The following is an 18,904-nucleotide window of genomic DNA, read 5'->3' on the forward strand; positions in this document are numbered from 1 at the left end:
TGAAGATAGCATGTCTAAGTGAGGACTAACACCCTGGCATTGCCTATATCTGGGTTGTAGCTCAGTGGCTATTGGAGGTAAGCGCTTGTTGCTAAGCAGTGATATGGATGACCCTGCCCTCTAGCGTAGTGTATGGTGTGACGCGGCCGGGAGTTTAGCTTGGCTTGGGTCGCCTCGGATACAGTCACTTCCGGCTTTACGGCTGGAGCTGACCGGAGGTGAACCTGACCGAGACACGGGTGTCTGGCTGTAATGCTTCCCGGGAGGAGGCCGCTGCGTCTGTGGTGTACACGAAGGTCAGTTAAGGTAAAGGTTTAAGGATAAGATACCTGCTTACAGTTTACTAGAGGTTTCTATGGTTATGACGTCACTCCCGGTGGTGTGCCATGTGTAGTGTATATTTGTCTTATTTGCTACTAATATTTTAGGGGGGTATGTGCATTAGTGGTGTAGGAAAACAGCAGCATATACACTGATGGGTCCTATCTTGAGAAAGATCACGTTTGGTGACCGAAACGTCCACTATGACTGTACCTTATGTCTTCTTTGTGAGTAATAAAAGTTCTTTCTAAATGAAGTAGTCCCTGGTAAGTGCTTTCAACTTCTCTTTGGACTATGTATATATATATGTATGTGTGGCACCCCACCAACACCCTGTCTTCCTACCCACGCTGATGTGCCTCTATGAAAATGTAAAATATTAATGTGACTCCTGCCATTGTCTAATATAGGCCATGATTTAACTGGTTTCATTAAGGTTCAGGGACGATTTGCACTGCCCCCTCAGTGGTGGTGGACGTTATGGGACCAGTGAGTACTGTAGCAGGCTCAAGGATTTGAACTAGAGGAAAATGGCAGTTGGTGTGGGCAGTTGGTGTGGGCAGTTGGTGTGGGCAGTTGGTGAGGTAGCTGGACAGGAGAAGGGGCTGCGCTGCCTTGATGATTACCTGAGGGCTGCGGCCGTACTCCGGGACAAGCAGCGGAGGTCTCTGAGGTGGGGAACATCCAATGGGACCAAGCTGTGTCATCCGGGGAGGTTCCTGAGAGCAATTAGCCTAAGAGGGGTGTGTCAGATGACCCCTAAGGGAGTGCCTCAGGCGGAGCTGCGGAAATAGAGAGAGACTGAGCTTGTAAAGGAGCCGGAGGGTGAGAGCTGATACTGGAGGGGTAAGAAGCTGCTGCACCCTCCCACACAGACACACAGTGACATTAGCGCCTATTAACTGGAGGCCTATAGTTGTCCACCATTACATATGCACAGCAGTCCCTTCAGAGATAAGCGTGGGGTTTATAGACTGCATTCATAATAGTAAGAGTAACCCCCTGATACTGCATATTGGAGGTGAGGTACAACAGTTACCAGCAGTGTTAGGGCGACACTTCCCTGCCAGCACTTGTAATACTTCCTCTATGATCTAAGGTTGCTAAGCAGGGAAGGAAGTGACTGTAATACCAACACCATCGCAGCAGGATCATTTACAGAGGATTACAGTGTTGCATGAAATACAGACAAGTACTGTAGCTGGAGCAGTTTATGAACTGTTCTTCATATCCCGGGCAACGAAGGGTGCACCCTATTAACTATTTCAGCGCTGAACTAGCATTGTATGAGACATGTAAAGTGCAGTAGTGTGAGGAAAATGTTTTCCTAAAAAGGTGTATAGAAAAGTAACACAAGTTTGCAAATGTATTCTTGATGTAACCTTATCCATTTATCATACTCACGTGAGGTTTTTGTATATAATTTAGAGATGTTAGGGGAATTGCAAAATTAGTCATTTGTTAATTGCCACTAGAGCATACTTACCCATTTATAGTTTGCAGGTTCGAAGTCCAGAATTCACTAGTGATCTACAGGATCCTGAAAAATAAAATAAGAGTTTTAATGTGTGTGTTACTGTCTACTGAAATGCATTGTTGATATATGAATATTGCCAAGTGTTTCTTTGTTCTTGCAAAGTATAATGAACATAAAAAAGGATTCACTATTGCCATCTTTACTGCTATACTATATTGTATGATTACATTGTGAATAAACCCGTAGTATAGGGTATCACATATGTCTGCGTGTGTGTGTATTAATATGTATGTATGTGCATGTGTGTGTATGTGTGTATATATATATGTATGTATGCGTGTGTGTGTATTAGTATGTATGTATGTGCATGTGTGTGTGTATGTGTGTATATTAGGGGTGAGCGGGTTCGGATTTCTGAAATCCGAACCCCCCCGAGCCCCCCCGATCCGAGTCCGATCCGAGTCAGGCTCGACTTTTCCCGCCTGACTCGGATTCTGAAATCGAGGCAAAACGTCATCTTCCCGCCTTCCGAGTCTCGCGGGTTTTGGATCCTATATAAGGTACCCACGTCGGCGCCATTTTCTCACTCGGCTGTGGACAGTGAAGAGGGAGGGTGGGAGTTAGGGCTGTGTAGTGTAGTGTAGTGTAGTGTAGTGCTGCTGTTGTCCACTACTTCAAAGTCCATAGGGGCTGGCTGTGTTGTGCTGTGCTGCTGTTGTTAATAGGGGCTGTGTCCACTACTTCAAAGTCCATAGGGGCTGGCTGGACTGTGTTGTGCAGTCAGTTCTCCATAGGGGCTGTGTCCACTCCAAAGTCCTGTGCAGTGTCCCAGTCCTAAAGAGGTGCTGTAGTGTTGTCCAGGGGGTGCTCTGTCCATCAGGGGTGCTCCCCCCAAGTGCTAAAAAAATAATATATTTTCTGTGTTTGTGAATTGTGTGTGCAGTAACCGCACGTGCATCAACAAAGTAGTGCCAAGCGTGCGCCTGTGTCATAAGTAAAGGGCCAGCTGGCTTGACCGTTAAAGGGTGCTGTAACCCCCGAAAGTACACTCCAGTCCAAACCAAAAAAAAATTATTTTCTGTGTTTGTGAATTGTGTGCGCAGTAGCCGCACGTGCATCAACAAAGTAGTGCCAAGCGTGCGCCTGTGTCATAAGTAAAGGGCCGGCTGGCTTGACCGTTAAGGGTGCTGTAACCCCCGAAAGTACACTCCAGTCCAAACCAAAAAAAAAATTATTTTCTGTGTTTGTGAATTGTGTGCGCAGTAGCCGCACGTGCATCAACAAAGTAGTGCCAAGCGTGCGCCTGTGTCATAAGTAAAGGGCCGGCTGGCTTGACCGTTAAGGGTGCTGTAACCCCCGAAAGTACACTCCAGTCCAAACCAAAAAAAAAATTATTTTCTGTGTTTGTGAATTGTGTGCGCAGTAGCCGCACGTGCATCAACAAAGTAGTGCCAAGCGTGCACCTGTGTCATAAGTAAAGGGCCGGCTGGCTTGACCGTTAAAGGGTGCTGTAACCCCCGAAAGTACACTCCAGTCCAAACCAAAAAAAAAATTATTTTCTGTGTTTGTGAATTGTGTGCGCAGTAGCCGCACGTGCATCAACAAAGTAGTGCCAAGCGTGCGCCTGTGTCATAAGTAAAGGGCCGGCTGGCTTGACCGTTAAAGGGTGCTGTAACCCCCAAAGTACACTCCAGTCCAAACCAAAAAAAAATTTATTTTCTGTGTTTGTGAATTGTGTGCGCAGTAGCCGCACGTGCATCAACAAAGTAGTGCCAAGCGTGCGCCTGTGTCATAAGTAAAGGGCCGGCTGGCTTGACCGTTAAAGGGTGCTGTAACCCCCGAAAGTACACTCCAGTCCAAACCAAAAAAAAATTATTTTCTGTGTTTGTGAATTGTGTGCGCAGTAGCCGCACGTGCATCAACAAAGTAGTGCCAAGCGTGCGCCTGTGTCATAAGTAAAGGGCCGGCTGGCTTGACCGTTAAGGGTGCTGTAACCCCCGAAAGTACACTCCAGTCCAAACCAAAAAAAAAATTATTTTCTGTGTTTGTGAATTGTGTGCGCAGTAGCCGCACGTGCATCAACAAAGTAGTGCCAAGCGTGCGCCTGTGTCATAAGTAAAGGGCCGGCTGGCTTGACCGTTAAGGGTGCTGTAACTCCCAAAAGTACACTCCAGTCCAAACCAAAAAAAAAATTATTTTCTGTGTTTGTGAATTGTGTGCGCAGTAGCCGCACGTGCATCAACAAAGTAGTGCCAAGCGTGCGCCTGTGTCATAAGTAAAGGGCCGGTTGGCTTGACCGTTAAAGGGTGCTGTAACCCCCAAAGTACACTCCAGTCCAAACCAAAAAAAAATTTATTTTCTGTGTTTGTGAATTGTGTGCGCAGTAGCCGCACGTGCATCAACAAAGTAGTGCCAAGCGTGCGCCTGTGTCATAAGTAAAGGGCCGGCTGGCTTGACCGTTAAAGGGTGCTGTAACCCCCAAAGTACACTCCAGTCCAAACCAAAAAAAAAATTATTTTCTGTGTTTGTGAATTGTGTGCGCAGTAGCCGCACGTGCATCAACAAAGTAGTGCCAAGCGTGCGCCTGTGTCATAAGTAAAGGGCCGGCTGGCTTGACCGTTAAAGGGTTCTGTAACCCCCAAAGTACACTCCAAACCAAAAAAATATATATTTTCTGTGTTTGTGACTTGTGTGCACTGTGGCTGCACGTGCATCAACAAAGGAGCAGCGCCAAGTGTGCGCCTGTGTCCCATAAGTAAAGAGCCGGCTGGCTCATTTCTTAAAGGGTGGTGTAACCCACAAAGTGCACTACTCTCCAGCAAAAATAAAAAAATATTTTCTGTGTTTGTGTGCGCTTTAGCCGCACGTATATATATCAATATAACATAAATGGAGGACCAAACTTTCTCTGATAAAAATAAAATAGGGAAAGATCAAGAACCACTTCCTACTAGTGCTGTTGCTGCTGCTGGGAGTTGTTCATCATCCCAGAGAGGAAGTAGGAACATCACTACTTTTACTAAACAATTGACCCTCCAACAGTCCCTAGCGATGAGGATGAAGTACGACAGCAGTCATCCTGAAGCAAAACGTATAACTGAGGCCTTGACTGCTATGTTGGTGTTAGACGTGCCGTGGGATTTAGACAATTGATGGAGGTAGTGTGTCCTCGGTTCCAAATCCCGTCTAGATTCCACCTGCATCCTCAAAGTAGCAGCGACAAGCGTTCGTCTGTCTGTTAAAGGGTGGTGACACCCTCAAAGTGTGCTACACAAACAATTAAAATATTGTTCTTTTTTTTTCTGTCTTTGTGAAATGTGTGGGCTGTAGCCGCACCTGCATCCTTAAAGCAGCAGCGACAAGCGTGCGTCTGTCTGTTAAAGGGTGGTGACACCCTCAAAGTGTTCTACACAAACAATTAAAATATTGTTCTTTTTTTTCGGTCTTTGAAATGTGTGGGCTGTAGCCGCACCTGCATCCTTAAAGCAGCAGCGACAAGCGTGCGTCTGTCTGTTAAAGGGTGGTGTAACTCTCAAAGTGCTCCAAAAAATAAAAAACTATTTTTTTTATGTGTTTGTGACTTGTGTGCGATGTAGCCGCACTTGCATCCTCAAAGCAGCAGCGACAAGTGTGCGTCTGTCTGTTAAAGGGTGGTGACACCCTCAAAGTGTGCTACACAAACAATAAAAATATTCTTCTTTTTTCTGTCTTTGTGAATTGTGTGGGCTGTAGCCGCACCTGCATCCTTAAAGCAGCAGCGACAAGCGTGCGTCTGTCTGTTAAAGGGTGGTGACACCCTCAAAGTGTGCTACACAAACAATTAAAATATTGTTCCTTTTTTTTCGGTCTTTGTGAAATGTGTGGGCTGTAGCCGCACCTGCATCCTTAAAGCAGCAGTGACAAGCGTGCGTCTGTCTGTTAAAGGGTGGTGACACCCTCAAAGTGTGCTACACAAAGAATAAAAATATTCTTCTTCTTTTTTCTGTCTTTGTGAATTGTGTGGGCTGTAGCCGCACTTGCATCCTCAAAGCAGCAGCGACAAGCGTGCGTCTGTCTGTTAGAGGGTGGTGTAACCCTCAAAGTGTGCTCCACAAACAATAAAAATATTCTTTTTTTTTTTCTGTCTTTGTGAATTGTGTGGGCTGTAGCCGCACTTGAATCCTCAAAGCAGCAGCGACAAGCGTGCATCTGTCTGTTAAAGGATTACATCGGTGACAGCATCCAAGTAGGCATGTCAGACAGTCCGTACCTGTACTGGCAGGAAAAAGAAGCAATTTGGAGGTCCCTGTACAAACTGGCTCTATTTTACCTGAGTTGCCCCCCCTCCAGTGTGTACTCCGAAAGAGTGTTTAGTGCAGCCGGGAACCTTGTTAGCGAAAGGCGTAGGAGGTTGCTTCCACAAAATGTGGAGAAGATGATGTTCATAAAATGAATGATCAACTCTTCCAGGGAGACCAGCCTCCAGAACGTACAGAGGGACCTGTGGTTCCAGCAGGGACGAATTAATACTCTGTGAGGATGAGGATGTACATAACACTGAAGAGGGTGAGGAATCTGTGGATGAGGAGGATGAGGACGACTTCTTGCCTCCGTAGAGCCAGTTTGTGCAGGGACAGATTAATTGCCAGCTTGTTTTGTGGGGGCCCAAACGAACCAATCATTTCAGCCACAGTTGTGTGGCAGACCCTGGCGCTGAAATGATTGGTTTGTTAAAGTGTGCATGTCCTGTTTATACAACATAAGGGTGGGTGGGAGGGCCCAAGGACAATTCCATCTTGCACCTCTTTTTTTTCTTTGCATTATGTACAGTTTGGGGCCTAGTTTTTCAATGCCATCCTGTCTGCCACTGCAGTTTCACGCCTAGATGGGTCACGTGTTTGTGCCGCCCACTCGTGTCGCTTAGCATAGTCATCCAGCTACCTCGGTGCAACCTTTTGGACATAAAAACACTATTGTGAGGTGTGAGGTATTCAGAATAGACTGGAAATGAGTGGAAATTAAGGTTATTGAGGTTAATAATAGCATAGGAGCAGAAAAACCTACAAATTCTGTGATTTTAGCTGTTTTTATGCTTTTTTTCAAAAAAATACAGATCCAAAACACAAAACCCAGAACCCAAAACACGGAAGGGTGGTTTTGGCAAAACCAATCCAGATCGAAAACACGAAGAAAGATCCAGATCCAAAACCAAAACACAAAACACGAAAAGTGGCCGGTGCACACCCCTAGTGTATATATATATATATATATATATATATATATAGTTCTCAAAGTGTGCTGGTATGCAACGGTATGACATACCGGCACTTCAGTCAAGCAATTATTTTTTTTTTTTCCAGTTTGCTGGGGGTGGGGTGTAGCTTGAGCTCTGGCATGTCAGTCAGGGTAAACTTTGTCAGCCGGTTTTCAGGCTTACAAGTCATTTACCGAAGCCAGTTAAGATGCGATTGCTGCCTAAGAGCCGCTGGCTATTTCTTTGCTGCCCACAATTAGTTACTACCTGAGGTAGCCAACCACAGCAGATGCTGCATGAAGGAAGGAGTCAGTCAGGAGCCGGGGCAGGTGCCAATCAGCAGCCGGCAGCGGGAGGCTGCTGATTGGCCAAAGGACATGCTGCAGGAAGCTGTACGGAGGAGTCGGGCAGGGGGCAGAGCGATGCTCCTGCTCGATGCTGTTCTTGATGCCCGGGAGATGGAAGCGAGGAGGCAGAGTGCGTTATGTGCAGCTCTGCTGCTGAACACCCGTCTGGCTGCATTCCCATGTTGTGGGGTACGGCTCTGGTGACAGCACCCGACTGCTACATGTACAGTAGCAGTATGTGTGAGAGGGAGCAGATGCGACAGGGAGCAAGACGTCCATGATGCTGCTCTAGTCCCAGCACTCCCAGTCATGTGTGTTTGGGAACAAGAGCAGCATATGTGGCTGTAATCTGCTCCACAGGCAGGGGCGTTTCTAGAGAGGAGGGGGCCCATTTGCAGTCTCCGAGATGGGCCCCCTCCTCTCTGCCCGGAGGTTGACAGCGCACTGAGCTGTGCGTGGCCAGCGCCAGAGGTATAGACTCTGGGCACTAGAGTGTGCCCAGAGTCTATAGTGTATGCACAGGTCACCGGGAAAATGGCCACAGCGGCCATTTTCCCTGTACTGTGCATGCACAAATGATGGGAAAATGGCCACCGCGGCTATTTTCCAGTCGTTTTACAGCGCCAGACCCCATGCCGATGTTGGACTTCGGAGAGGTAAGTATTATTATGGGAGCAGGGTGTGCGGTGTGGATCCCCCCTGGACCCAGGGGCCCGTGTTCCTTGCCCACCCTGCACCCATTATAGATACGCCCCAGTTCACAGGTGTCCTTACACTGCTGCGGTCAGAGCTTGCACATAAAGGGCCTACATCAGCTTCTGGTGGACAGAGACCAAAGAAAGTAGTCATCATGTTACAAAACCACCACCATACAGCTAAAGGTACCATGAGCCTGAAAGATTTGTCATGACTTAGAGAGGGATGCTACCAGAGTGAGAAAAAAGGCTAGCGTGTCATGTTGACATTCCCCTTGGAGATGTGTGGCCACGCCCATTTTTTTGTTCAAGCGCCATCACGCACGCTCATATTTATACTAACCACTTTGAAATATTCCATACCCCCACTTCAAAATTCCCACTTTGACCACTGTATGTGTATATATGGGCCTCATTTACTAACGAGCTTTATCACCAAAACAAGTAATACATTTCACTGTGTATGATAAATGTTGCTCCAGCCAATCAGCTCCCAACTGTCATTTTTCTAACAGGTGACAGTTGGGGGCTGATTGGCTGGAACACCATTTATCATACACAGTGACATTTATCACTCGTTTTGGTGATAAAACTTGTTAATAAGTGGGGGCCTATATACGCCCCACCCCACCTTCCACTTACTTGCGGGCCTACTGCTTAGGAACACGCTTTTATCAACATAAGCTCTCTTCCATGCTAGTTCTGGCATTCATATCTGTAGCGCTGTCTGTTTTGCCTATTACTGCATCCTTTTTCTTACGCTCTGATAACTGTAATGTATAGATTCTGTATATGTGGAGTGTGGTCCCCATCCAACCCTGACCCGTCCTTCCCCTGGTTTTCTTATGTAACCCCCCCTTTTTTTTTATATATTTCTGTGTTATTTTAATATTGTTAAAAAAAACATAGTAAATTGTGTACAGGATAGTGACATAAAGAGAGTGTCCGGCTGTGTATTCAGTATATGCCTAATTCCTAGGTTGGAATCTGAAGTGTATGTTACTGATATGTTACTAATAACTTATATTCCTATGTTGGAGTGTAATGTGTGTGCTAATAGTATAGGAACTATACCCTGTAATGATCACCTATATTTATGGGGTATTGGGGGAGATGTACTAAGCTCAGAAAAGTGATAAACTGCAGAGTGATAACCACCAGCCACTCAGCTCCCAACTGTCATGTTACAGGCTGTGTTTGAAAATGATAATTGGGAGCTGATTGGCTGATCGTCATCACTCTCCAGTTAATCATTTTGCAGAGCTTAGTACATCTGGCCCATTGATTGAAAAGAGTGACATAAAAATTACACATTGCCGTCTAAGAGCTCAGTGCGTGTCCTGGGAGGCTGGGGCAGCTTTGCCAGCCCCCTACCCAAAATTTACTATGGTGCTTGGCAATGCCTGATCCACTTTACAGCATGCAGACATGTGACATTGGGACAAAATAAGCCCGCCTCCATCTACAGAGCTCCACCCACTTGGTTAAAAAATTGCTCCTTTCTGGATGTGTGAATTGTGGGAGGTGGGAGGTCTGCTATTTGCCCCTGCGTACCCCTAACTTAGGGCCATATTCAATTAGGTGCAAAAAGTCTGGGCTTTTCGCATGCCAGACTTTTCGCACCACATCGGAGGTTTAACAGGGGATAAAGTATCATGTGTGTGCCCAGCGGAAAGGTAAGTGGCAAAAAGTCCTGTGAATTTTCGGGAATTCATCCTGGCATTCCCCTAAAGATGTCCTGACACGGGGGATCACTATGGGTACCCGCGATGTTGCCTGCTGAAGGTAATTGGGGTTGTTTAATAGCCGCGGCAGGTGCATAAATGTGCCTGTGAAGAACTAGTGAAGAATAACACTTAGCTTTTTTTTTTGCTAAAAATAACTATGCCCATCAAATTTGGGGTACAAGAAAATGGGTGTAAGCATATTTTTAAGTCCCTAAAGTTATTTTTTTTAATTCTTCAAAAATGGACCTGCCGCTACCAGCCTCATTCTTGAAAACACCTGCCGCATACTTGGGAACCCCCCGGGATCAATTTAGCTAGTTTAGAAGTTTGTCCCCCAAATTTATTTTTTTTACCCCACAATTACAGTACCTTTTTTGGGGTATCCTGAGGACTTTTTTAAAAATTTTTTACACAGAATACTTTTATGGGACTCTCCCAGGGGTGCAGGCTATTTTTTTTAAGGCTGCACCCCTAAACCCCAATTCTTCACTTTTTTCCACCATGTATTACATGGAGAAAAGTTATCCCCATTTTTTAACTATGCGAAAAGTCTTTAAAATTTAATACGGGGATAATTGAAACAGGCAAAAATTTCATCATCCGTCTCTTCCTCAAATTAAATACGGCCCATAGTCTGATACTTTATTTTCTGCATGTATGGCTGCTGCTAATGTCTGTGCGATGACATCACAGTGGTCTTATGATGTCACAATGAGTGGTAAGCCAGGGCAGCACACTAGAGTGTATGCGGTTTCCTGGTGCCTCTTAGAGTGAGAAGCGATTGCTGGAGCTGGTTGTGTTTTATTGGAGAGTGTATTGGTAGTTATAGGTTATAGTTTTTATAGTTTTATTTTCCTTAGTGTTAAGCTTAGATAGTGTTTAGTTATATTAGGTTTGTTTATAAGTATTATTTATAGTTTAGTTTAGGATTTAGCATTTAGATTAGTATTTAGTATAGTTATTTAGTTTAGGATTTAGTATTTAGATTAGTATTTAGTATAGTTATTTAGTTTAGGATTTAGTATTTAGATTAGTATAGTAGTAGGAGAGGAGTTAGGCCGGCACATTAGGGAGCAGCCATGAGCTGTTTCCGCTTCAGCATATTCCGCCGATGCTTCCGGAGAGAGGTAAGTGCTCGGTTATTGTTATTTGTGGTACTTTGTTATTTGCACAATTAGGGTTTTTCATGGATCTCAAAAGGGGGTGGGTCTTACCTGAAAGTGGGCGTGTCTGGGCATAGGTGGCGGCGTTTTGTCCCAGTTTATTAGGCCTAAATGTCAGGAGGTGTCTGTGCCCAAATCTGACTAAGCTAAGAGGTCATTTATTATTATTATTTATAGTATTGCTGGTTCTCAGTGGCCGCAAATCATAGTCGTTACATATGAGCTGGCATGGTTGTTCTAGTCCAGGGTGTACACCATGCAGCCTTCCAGCTGTTGTGGAACTACACATCCCAGCATGCCATGCCACAGTGTAGCTATTAGGGAATACTGAACTATGGCAGGGCATGCTGGGATGTGTAGTCCCACAACACCTGCAGGGCCACATGTTGAAAGCCCCTGTTAGTCTATGAAAACCCCACCTCATGTACCCTTATGCCTGTAACATGGGGCACTGATGAGTACCTGCCATTCTGTACCACACTGCTTGTACCTAACAAGGAAAAGGGCCTCAGTATAATGACTGTTATATCATTCATGCTGTAAATACATTTATTAGTTGCTTATAATATGGGGAAACTTGTGTATTAGTCGCCCTGTAAATATATCAGTGACTACAGTGTTATGTAATAGTGGTGATAATGATGATGATAAGCTGGAGGTAATTACTCTATCTTGCTGCATTTCATTATATTGGTCTTTCATATAAATTAATAGAGATTTGTGTTTTACACTTTTCTTTCTGCTCCATTGTAAGTAAATATGACTTTCCCTTTGTGTTACTGTATTACTGGATACATAAATGATACTCCTGCCTGTGATTCCAGCAGTAGAATACAGAAAATTTACATTATGCCCATTACTTGGCAGTTGGCGAGACCATTACTGCTGTAGCAGGGCGTTGTGCCACCCTGTGCCGGCCCCACCCCCAATCACGTGCTGGCATGATGTCACACTGAGGGGGGGTTGCCCTCCCTAGGAATTACAGCACTATCTGGAGCATCTTAGATTGCTCAAGGCGGCTCTACAGGCTACAGGGTGCATCTGCATTAGCGTTACTGGCTGCAGACGGCCATTCCAGGCACCTCCGCAAACCAAGTGCAGATGCCATGGGGCAGCCACAGTACTGCCCCATGGAGCTGCCCCCTGGGAGACAGTACTGCTCGCACACCGCTAGGTATGGCCCTGGAGACCATCATATATAAATGTACACAGAAGTGGTTAGTGCAGCCTGGGTGAGCTCCGCATAGAAAGCAGTGACACATGTTTATAATGGATGCTGGGCAGAAGAGGACGTTCCTTATGTATAGTGATATAATCACACTTGTCTGCCTGCTCTGATAGAAACATAAAATGGATTTTTATTATGTACAATATATCTGAATGTCCTACAAGAGCTGGAGATACGGAATACTTTCACTAGTTTATTTATTAAACCTTTTTCTTTGTGCAAGAAAAAAAAGACTGGTCTCCACGGGGTCCCCTGAGCTAATGGACATACTTCTGCCACTATAATGCTGCTTCTTGGCTGTTCCCAACATCATAGGCCAGGGGTAAGCAACATGCTGCACTACTGTGGTACTATACATCCCAGCATGCCCTGCCACAGTTTAGGATGCCCTAACAGCAAATCTGTGGCAAAGTATGCTGGGATGTGTAGTTTCATAGCTGCTGGCATACAAGGCCAGCACTAACATTAGACAGCCGCCTAAGGGCGCCAGTCTCTGGAGGCGGCCACTGAGTCAACAAAAAAAAATGAATGGCATAATTTGTGGCTGAGTGGCATATAATGAATTTGTGGCACAGCTGTGTGGCATATTATGAAATCGCAGCAGTGTTACATTATGTCATGTTAGCATAAGGAACATTATGATTTTGGTGCTCTAGTGTGTGCAATATTCTATATAGTATATATGAATGTGGGACACTGCTGTGTGCAATACTCTATATAGTATATATGAATGTGGGACACTGCTGTGTGCAATACTCTATATAGTATATATGAATGTGGGACACTGCTGTGTGCAATACTCTATATAGTATATATGAATGTGGGACACTGCTGTGTGGAATACTCTATATAGTATATGAATGTGGGACACTGCTGTGTGCAATACTCTATATAGTATATATGAATATGGGACACTGCTGTGTGCAATACTCTATATAGTATATGAATGTGGGACACTGCTGTGTGCAATATTCTATATAGTATATATGAATGTGGGACACTGCTGTGTGCAATATCCTATATAGTATATGAATGTGGGACACTGCTGTGTGCAATACTCTATATAGTATATATGAATGTGGGACACTGCTGTGTGCAATACTCTATATAGAATATGAATGTGGGACACTGCTGTGTGCAATATTCTATATAGTATATGAATGTGGGACACTGCTGCGTGCAATATTCTATATAGTATATATGAATGTGGGACACTGCTGTGTGGCATATTATGTAACTGGGGAGACTGACACGTGGCTTATTATGAATTGGAGGGAGCAGGGGCGGTTGGTAACATGTCGCCTAGTCACCCAGAAACCTTGCACCGGCCCTGCTGGTATATACCGCCCTTGGCTTACCATTGGCTCTGCATATCCTCCACAGTGTGTATGACGGACACTCTGACCTGCGCTTTCTGTATATATAAATACATGTATTATAAACCACACACAGGGATAGCGGCTCGGATAGGATAGATGACTCTCACAGACACTGCACTGGTCTGGTGGGTGACAAGGCTTTATATTGTATTATATAGATTACAATTGTATCACAAAAATGGGTGGAACCTAATTCCTAATGTTTCTGTTGTTTTAGAAGAAATCAGAAAAAGAGACTGTACAAAGCTCAGGGCAGGCTGCGGAGGTAAGTGTCCTTCATCCAGTCAGCATGTCAGCAACCACAAAGCCAAGTGCAATAAAATGCTGACAGTAACATTGTAAACATGTGGAATTAGAGTTAGGCATATTAGGGATAACTTTATCCTAAAAAATCAACATCATGACTATCATCATTGACAATGTGGACATTCTGGCAGTATCACATGATGTCACTGCCGACATGTCACCTGCTGACATTTGAAACATGTTGATATTGTGAACATGCCGACATATACCCAAGCTGTCCCTAGTAACAGGCTTGTTGCTGTGCAGGATATTATATATATTAGAGAAGTATCACACCCATCTCTGGGGTAGTGTTTCCCTGCTAAGTGCAGTTATGTTATGTACAAATGGAGGGGACATGGTCAATGTATGTATAAAAGTCATTTATTACATGCATTTCAGTATGTATCAATACACTAGGCTACTATCCATTTTTCTAAATATTCAAAAAGGGATTATTAGAACATCATGTGATAACAGCAGCATGCCACATAGCATACAGAATGTAAGTAGGGCTGGCCATACAGATGAGGGGTATGAATATAGTACTAAAAGCAGAGGCATATCTATAATGGGTGCAGGGTGTGCAGTGTACAGGGGCCACTGGGTCCTAAACCACACACCCTGCACCCCATCCTTCAATACTCACCTCTCCGTAGTCCCACGTTGGCGGCAGCAGTTATGTACAAATCACCGTTCCATTTTCCCATCGTTTTATGCATAAGCAGAAGGAAAATCACTGGGATAAGTGGCTGCCACACCATTTCCCTAATGATCTGCGCATGTGCAGTAGACTTTGGCACAGCGCTAGAGTATAGTAGTGCAAAGAGTCTACTGCTGCACTCAGTATGCTGCCGGCCGCTGGGTAGAGAGGAGGGGCCCTTGGAGAGAAACTGCACATGGGCCCCCCTACTATCTTATTATGCCCCTGACTAAAATGTTCTGGTAAGGAAGTAAAATGATAGAAAAATGCTGAGTGAGGGGAGAGGTGTGGAAGTGCCTCCCAATAGTCCTGATCAGGGCTGCCAAGAGATCATCCAGACTTTGTGCTTGGGGGTAACTGGCCATGCCCATCAGGGGGCCTCTGATGGTGGTGGAATGTACTAAGGGCCGTGGCTGCTCCATCATATGAGTGCACCGGGCAATGGACCCCCACCAAATCATTTCCCAAGAGTGAAGGGCCAGTAACTATCTATGGCATCGGCTCTTATCTCCAGTCCTCAAGTTCCCCAAACAGGTTACAGTTTCAGGATTTTTGACAATTGCTATCCCAGAAAAATAGATGAACTCATTGGTGCATGATTGAAGAAATCCAGAAAACATGAGCTGTGGTTAGTTCAGGACTGGAGTTGAGAACCCCTGGAATGAGGGATTATATCAGCAGATTTAGCACTATATCTGTCATGTATTATAGACTGATATGTGTCTACATTATTGTGTAGCAGTTATACAATTGTTGTGTATATAACAAGATAGTGAATAGCTTATCTGAGTGTTATGATCACTAATGCAGCAATGTGTATAAGCCATGTCCTTGTCCTGCATTGTATTGTACTGTAAGTCACTGATTTCTTCTCTTCGGGCTTCATTTAAATAAAGGATGATTATAAAAATAACTGGGTCTTTCTGCCATTGAAGGTCTTACCACACAGACTGTATAACCTGGCTCCTACAGTGCAGGTCACTGTGAGGAAGGGCAAGAAAGGATTTGGGATGTCTACCACCAGGAACAAGGATAACTTTCTGGAGATTCTGACAGTAGCTAAGGATGGACCTATTGACCAAAGTGGTCTAAAAAAAGGTAATATAAATATTCATATGTGTAAGATAACAGTATTATCTAAAGTCAGATATATGTGCTGCCAGAAAAGTAATTGTATTAGTAGAATATAAAGGAGTAACTAATGCACTTACATGACAATGCAAATATATCCCATACTGTAAGCTCTCACGAGCAGGGCCCTCTTCCCTCATGGGCTATTTCTTCCCTCACTGTGGGGACTATTCATCATACCTAAATATTCTCTGGAGGTAATTAGGATTAGTACTGGCATGGAGTTCTACCTAATTTACCGGAGGATTCATTATTCCTCCTCTCCATCACTATCTATTCCGAAAAGATGTAATTTTTGCGATGACAGCTTTTCGGGAAATAGATAGTTTTCCCTCACTACTAGGGATGAGCGGGTTCGGTTCCCTGAGAACCAAACCGACCCGAACTTTGGGGATCCGGGGCGATCCGAGCCCAAGCTCGGATCTCCCTGTCTGCCCCGGATCCCTCTCCCGAGGCAAAACCTCGAGATCTGCTGTCGGATCTCGAGGTTTTGCCTCAAGCGGCCATTTAAAAAAAAAAATGCCTTTGCCTTTAATGGACAAAGTGCTGATTGGCTGACAGAGCCGTCTGTCACGGCTCTCAGCCAATCAGCATTATGGTGCTCATTTGCATGTAGCACGGACTAGCAGCTACTCGCCATACAGGGGCGGATACTCGCATAGACAGCTGGATACCTGCATTAGCATAAGGGAGTAAGGAGGCTGCCACGGCCGTGTGGGAAAGGGCCGCAGGTGCGTCTGTCTGAGAATCAGCCCCATAGTACATAATCAGGTTCTCCAGCAGATGGCAGTAGTAACCTATAACCAAGGAAGTAATAGTAATCCCAGCTGCTGCACGTGTTATCAGCCAATGTTACCGTCCTCAGGAGAACACACACAGCCTATGTATAGGGGGCGTAGTGACACTTATACAGATCATAGTGCCGCAGTGTAATGGCTACATTTATAGTACTGATATAAGAGACACATAAAGACGGGAAATAAAAGGACAATAAAATTAGATAAAGGGCCACAAAAAAAACATCAGTATAATTCAGAACTATGAGGAATAATTCTGTGGCCAATCAGCCAAACTAACTATAATTACATCATGTGAATAAAGATCCCTGGTGTGTATAAGAAATACATGTGTGTACACGCTAATGTACAAAATCTGCATCAACCAATTAGCCGGCGGTGTCGCATGTGATGTGATCGCAGCCAACAGTGCTTCCTTCAGCTGTCAATGTCGCATCACATGTGACCGCGCCGCTATGCTGCTTCCCCCGGCTTTTCCATAGCAGATCCGTTCTCCTCACAACAGATCTCCTCAGACTCCTTGGACCCCCTGGAAGTGATAAGCGGTCTCTGACCATCGATATAACTTCCGAAATCGTGTCCCAGAATGCCGTGCGAACAGCACCCCTGGGCGCATGTGCCGGGGATCACAGTGCGAGGAGAGGAACTTACTTCCCCTCCAAGTACTATTTGGCAAGTGCAAGGATCAGCTTCAGCATGGGGGACTGATAATCGGTCCCCCCTGACACACACTCTGCTGCTCTCTGTATATGGGGGAGGGGGGTAAATGCCCATGGGGGTTGGGGGGCTATCTAGCATCAGTGGGGGAGGAATAATATATAGAAATATTATGCTGGATGGGGGGTAAAAAATAATAAATAAAACATACTTGTCACAGGGTAGGAGGGGGCAAAGAAAAATGGTGCTTTTACAGGGGGGTTGGTTTAGAAAACAAATATATTTTTTACTACTAATGGGGTTTGGGGGGTATTATTATTAGGATTTATGGTCCATGGGGGGGTCTATTGACTATAGGGGGTGGGATGTTATTTTATAATGGGGCTATAGACACAGGGGGATGGTGGGGGGGTTGTAAAACACAGCCTAGATATATAAAATATATATTTAAATATATTATTACAAATAAGTTTTAAACCTAAATAATAATTAAAAAACAGGAAGAGCTGAAGCTAATACCTTGGGCACAATGACAAATGCATATTTATATGTCACTAACCCCTTCACGTTATTTTATATTCAGTTATGTTATCATTTACAGGAGATGAACTGATTGAATTTAATAAAGAAAATGTCATGGGGTGGACCACGGTGGAGTTAATGCGTCTGGTAAGGACCATCCGTACCGGAGAAAAGATTAAGATATTGGTGTATCGGGGTCGGTCATCTGCTTTACCAAGAGAGGAGGCCAAGGAAATGTAAGTGTCATATAAGCACTATTTATATTTAGCTGACAGATAATGGTTTTAACGACAAAAAGATATAATGTTTATACTATAAATGCTCGTATTACAGTATTATTATTATTATTATTATGGTGTATGTACATTTAGGACTCCTCCGTATGCATAGGATAACTCGGCCACATCAGGCTGATCATAACCAGCATAAATCAGCGCTAATGCAGGTGATCGCCTGATAGATTCGGCTGCACAAACATTCGGCAGCTTGGTGATAACGGACATCTTTGAAAAGAGAATAATTTATAAATACATTTAGAAAGAAAAGTGTGGCGCAGCCTGTGTGCGGGGCGTCATTGTCAGGCAATACGCTCCTAAATCCAGAGGGAATAGTTTTCTGTCTGTCTAGAAGCGACTGACATAGTAACTGTCTCTGTTTTACAGCGCAGAACAGGATACCGGTGACAGATCTTTAGTTTCATCAGAAGGATATCAGAGTGTCAGTGACCCAGTCAGAGAGCTCAGCGTGGGCGTATCACCCTACAGTGATGTGGTAATACACAGGGCCTGGGAAGATAATGATAAAGATGATGATAAAGAGGAGGAGGAGGAGGAGAAGGAGAAGGAGAAGGAGCTGAAGGAGAAGGAGGAGATGGAGAAGGAGAAGGAGGAGGAGAAGGAGGAGAAGAAGGAGAAGGATGACTCATGTTTACCAAAATATTTACTTCGCATGGTTTGGAAGGACAAGAACAGTAATTTAAGGATCCAAATAACATACGCAGTGAAATGGAAGATCAGAGAATAGTCCCAGCACAATATCCTCCCAATACCATCTATAACTGGGGCCATTAGTTTAGCCCAATAGAAATGAAGGATGAGATAAAATCACATAATGTAGAACGAAAACAATTATAAATTTGTTGTTTCATTGAAATGTTTAATGTATCAATAAAAGATTCCGATATAGAGAATTGTTTTTCCAGTCGTTGTTCTTTATGTAAGTACATCTGCACCCAGTCCA

At 44.5% G+C, this 18,904-nt stretch overlaps 1 protein-coding gene across 1 annotated transcript in view; it reads left to right on the forward strand.

The window, feature by feature from the left end:
- LOC148521282 (membrane-associated guanylate kinase, WW and PDZ domain-containing protein 3-like) overlaps positions 1-18,904 on the forward strand; it is a 199,005-nt gene that overhangs the window by 81,606 nt on the left and 98,495 nt on the right. The window contains exons 14-16 of the mRNA XM_088475401.1: positions 13,788-13,835; positions 15,494-15,656; positions 17,745-17,901. Of these exons, the coding sequence (XP_088331527.1) occupies positions 13,788-13,835; positions 15,494-15,656; positions 17,745-17,901 (368 nt within the window). The remainder of the gene's footprint in view (positions 1-13,787; positions 13,836-15,493; positions 15,657-17,744; positions 17,902-18,904) is intronic.

Source organism: Taudactylus pleione, unplaced genomic scaffold (genome assembly GCF_031769625.1).
Source record: "Taudactylus pleione unplaced genomic scaffold, aTauple2 ptg000171l, whole genome shotgun sequence".
Classification (NCBI taxonomy): domain Eukaryota; kingdom Metazoa; phylum Chordata; class Amphibia; order Anura; family Myobatrachidae; genus Taudactylus; species Taudactylus pleione.